This window comes from Triticum dicoccoides, unplaced genomic scaffold (genome assembly GCF_002162155.2).
Source record: "Triticum dicoccoides isolate Atlit2015 ecotype Zavitan unplaced genomic scaffold, WEW_v2.0 scaffold250449, whole genome shotgun sequence".
In the NCBI taxonomy this organism is placed as follows: domain Eukaryota; kingdom Viridiplantae; phylum Streptophyta; class Magnoliopsida; order Poales; family Poaceae; genus Triticum; species Triticum dicoccoides.
In genome coordinates this window covers 1-2,514 of record NW_021252670.1, presented here as the reverse complement: position 1 = coordinate 2,514, position 2,514 = coordinate 1, and the positions used below count along the sequence as shown (strand labels likewise).

General features: G+C 46.7%; 1 protein-coding gene across 1 annotated transcript; it reads right to left on the bottom strand.

Moving 5' to 3' along the window:
- Positions 1-6: 6 nt before the first annotated feature.
- On the bottom strand, positions 7-1,702 carry LOC119345554 (tyrosine N-monooxygenase-like; the record flags this gene model as incomplete). Its single annotated transcript, XM_037615586.1, has 2 exons — positions 734-1,702; positions 7-606 (listed from the first exon to the last, which is right to left on the bottom strand). Coding segments are annotated over exons 1-2 (1,569 nt in total), but the record flags the coding sequence as incomplete, so codon positions are not given.
- Positions 1,703-2,514: the final 812 nt, after the last annotated feature.

The window sequence follows — 2,514 nt, the reverse complement described above, 5'->3', positions numbered from 1 at the left end:
TGCAGCCAATCGCGGTGTAGCTTGCAGAACAAGGGGCTCAGCTAGTGCAACACCCGCATTGCGTTCTTGGAGACTGATACTCTTAACGCCGGGAAGCTTTGTCCAAGTGAATCCCTGCAACATCCTTGCGAACAACATCATTGTCATAGAGGTACCAAGTGAAATCCCAGGACAACCCCTCCTCCCACTGCTAAATGAAATGAAACGTAGGCCTGGATCAGTGAGAAGTACATTCGCAGTGTTCAAATGCCTCTCAGGCTGAAACTCCAGTGGTTCAGTCCAGATCTTGGGATTGCGGCCAAGTCCAAGCCGGCTTAAAAGTATGTGGCTATCCTTGGGGATGGTGTAGCCAACAATAGTTGTGTCCGCCATGGCGACATGGGGTACGTTAAGAGCATGGTATGGGTGTAAGCGGAAGGCCTCCTGGATGCACGATTTGAGATAGTTTAGCTGAGGAATGTCAGACTCCTGCACCAGTCTATCTTTACCGACGACAGCATCGAGTTCCTCTGTTGCTTTCTGCATGATCTCTGGCATGTTCATCATCTCAGCAAGTGCCCACTCAACCGCATTAGATGGGTTATCGACTGCTGCAAACATCATTTCCTACATCCATAGATTTGAGAATAAATAAAGTAATCAGTATAACGCAACAGAAAAGGTCAATACATGTATAATATGGATCGAAGAACAATGAATGAACTTTTTATTGAGGTTAAAATGACATACTAACCGCTGTTTGTGCTCTAATCTCTTCTAGGGAAAGCATTGGTTGTCCCTCTGCATCTTTAAGATGAACCAGGACTTCCAGAAAGTCTCTGGCCTCTTTCTTTTCACCAAATTTCTCAAGAGTGGATGACCTTTCGCGGATTCGCTCCTCTATAATAGGATCATGCAACCGGTTGATTGTTTGCATGGCATCCTTGGAAACCTTTTCATGGCCATCCAGGTCGAGGCCTATGAGGGTTGGGAAGTAGTCGGACACGCAAAAGCTGTAGAGATGGTTGAGGACCGTGAAGAGAGCGGCAACATGTGCCACCTCATCATGTCCAGGCCAACTAGCGGATGAAGCTGGTAGGTCACTGAAGTATCTTTTACCGAACACAAGCCTTCTTATCATGTTACCAACGTAGTGTTGGGTTACATGACGAATGTTGACAATGTTGATTGGACATGCCATGTCGCTGGAAAGAGTTTTATTAATGTAACTCACAAGGTGGTCGTACTCCTCTTTCCGGAGGTGGTGGAGCTTTCCCTCCATGGACGAGGCGAGGATCTGAACGGTGAGGACACGCCTCATCTTCTTCCACTGCTCTCCTTGTGGTGAGAAGATGGAGCCCTTGTACCCAAAGCTGAATAAGCCTGAGGCGAAGGTGGTGGGACGGGAGGCGAAAACTTCATCTTTTGTTCGCAGTACCTCACAGACTATCTGTGGGCATGCCACCACAATGACATGAGTAGCCCCAAGACGGAGGCACATGATGTCTGTTTTCATCTCCTTGAGCAGGCCATGGATCCACCGGAATACCGTTGGCTTGTTCAGAATCAGCTGGTGCATGTTACCGATGATGGGCAGCGTGACAGGCCCCGGGGGCAGCCTGCCTCGTCGCCCACGTTGCTGCTGGGACAGTAGCACTCTTATATTCTTCAAGACAAAATACACCAGCAAAGTCACCATGATAACAAGAGTACCAAGATTCATCTTTGGATGAGCTGGGAAGGGTGTTATATGGAGTAGGATAGAAGGCAATTTGTGGAACAGATCAGTAATAGACAGATGTTTCAAGACTTGTGCTTGAGGACAGTCTTGCTTGGTGCATCTAAGTCTGTTAGTCCTCCGGGTATTTATAGGACAACCGGGGAGCCCGCATCCTTGACCTACATATAATCACGTCAGTTAGAGACTCGTTTCATTACCCCACATGGCCACATATACCATTCATGTCTAGAAGAATCATGCCTCGTGCACTTTCAATGCATTTCGGAGAGTTCACCTTCTTTTGGTTAGTAGGAAAATTAATTTATAGAGAGCAAATCAAGTTAATGCTGGCAAAAAATATGCAGCTCTCAGTTAGACATCTTCATGAGCTCTTCCAAATGCCATTGTCAGAGAAGGCCTTTGCTGAGCTAGCTCATTTGGAGTAGAGCATTTCCTTCTGACATTGGCAGCCTCTGACTAGAAGGAATCTTGCAAGTTTTATGGAAATTCTTCTCATTACAGAGTGTCCCAGGCATATAAACTCCTCTCGTAGATTTTCTTTTTTGCCGAATATGAGGGAACACCCCCGACCTCTATATCGGTTGATGCACACATACGTCTCCTGTTTGACTGTCAATTACATTTGCCCTGGTACCACTACATCAAGGGGATAGGAGTAGCGACAGGTGTTGCCTAGAGGTAGAGGGTGGCTTCAAGCTTACTAATGTACTTTCTTGTAAGGCCTTTTGTGAATAATTGATAAAATGACCGCATGCATCGTCGAGATGCAGAGGCCGGGGGTGCATCCTCCTTTT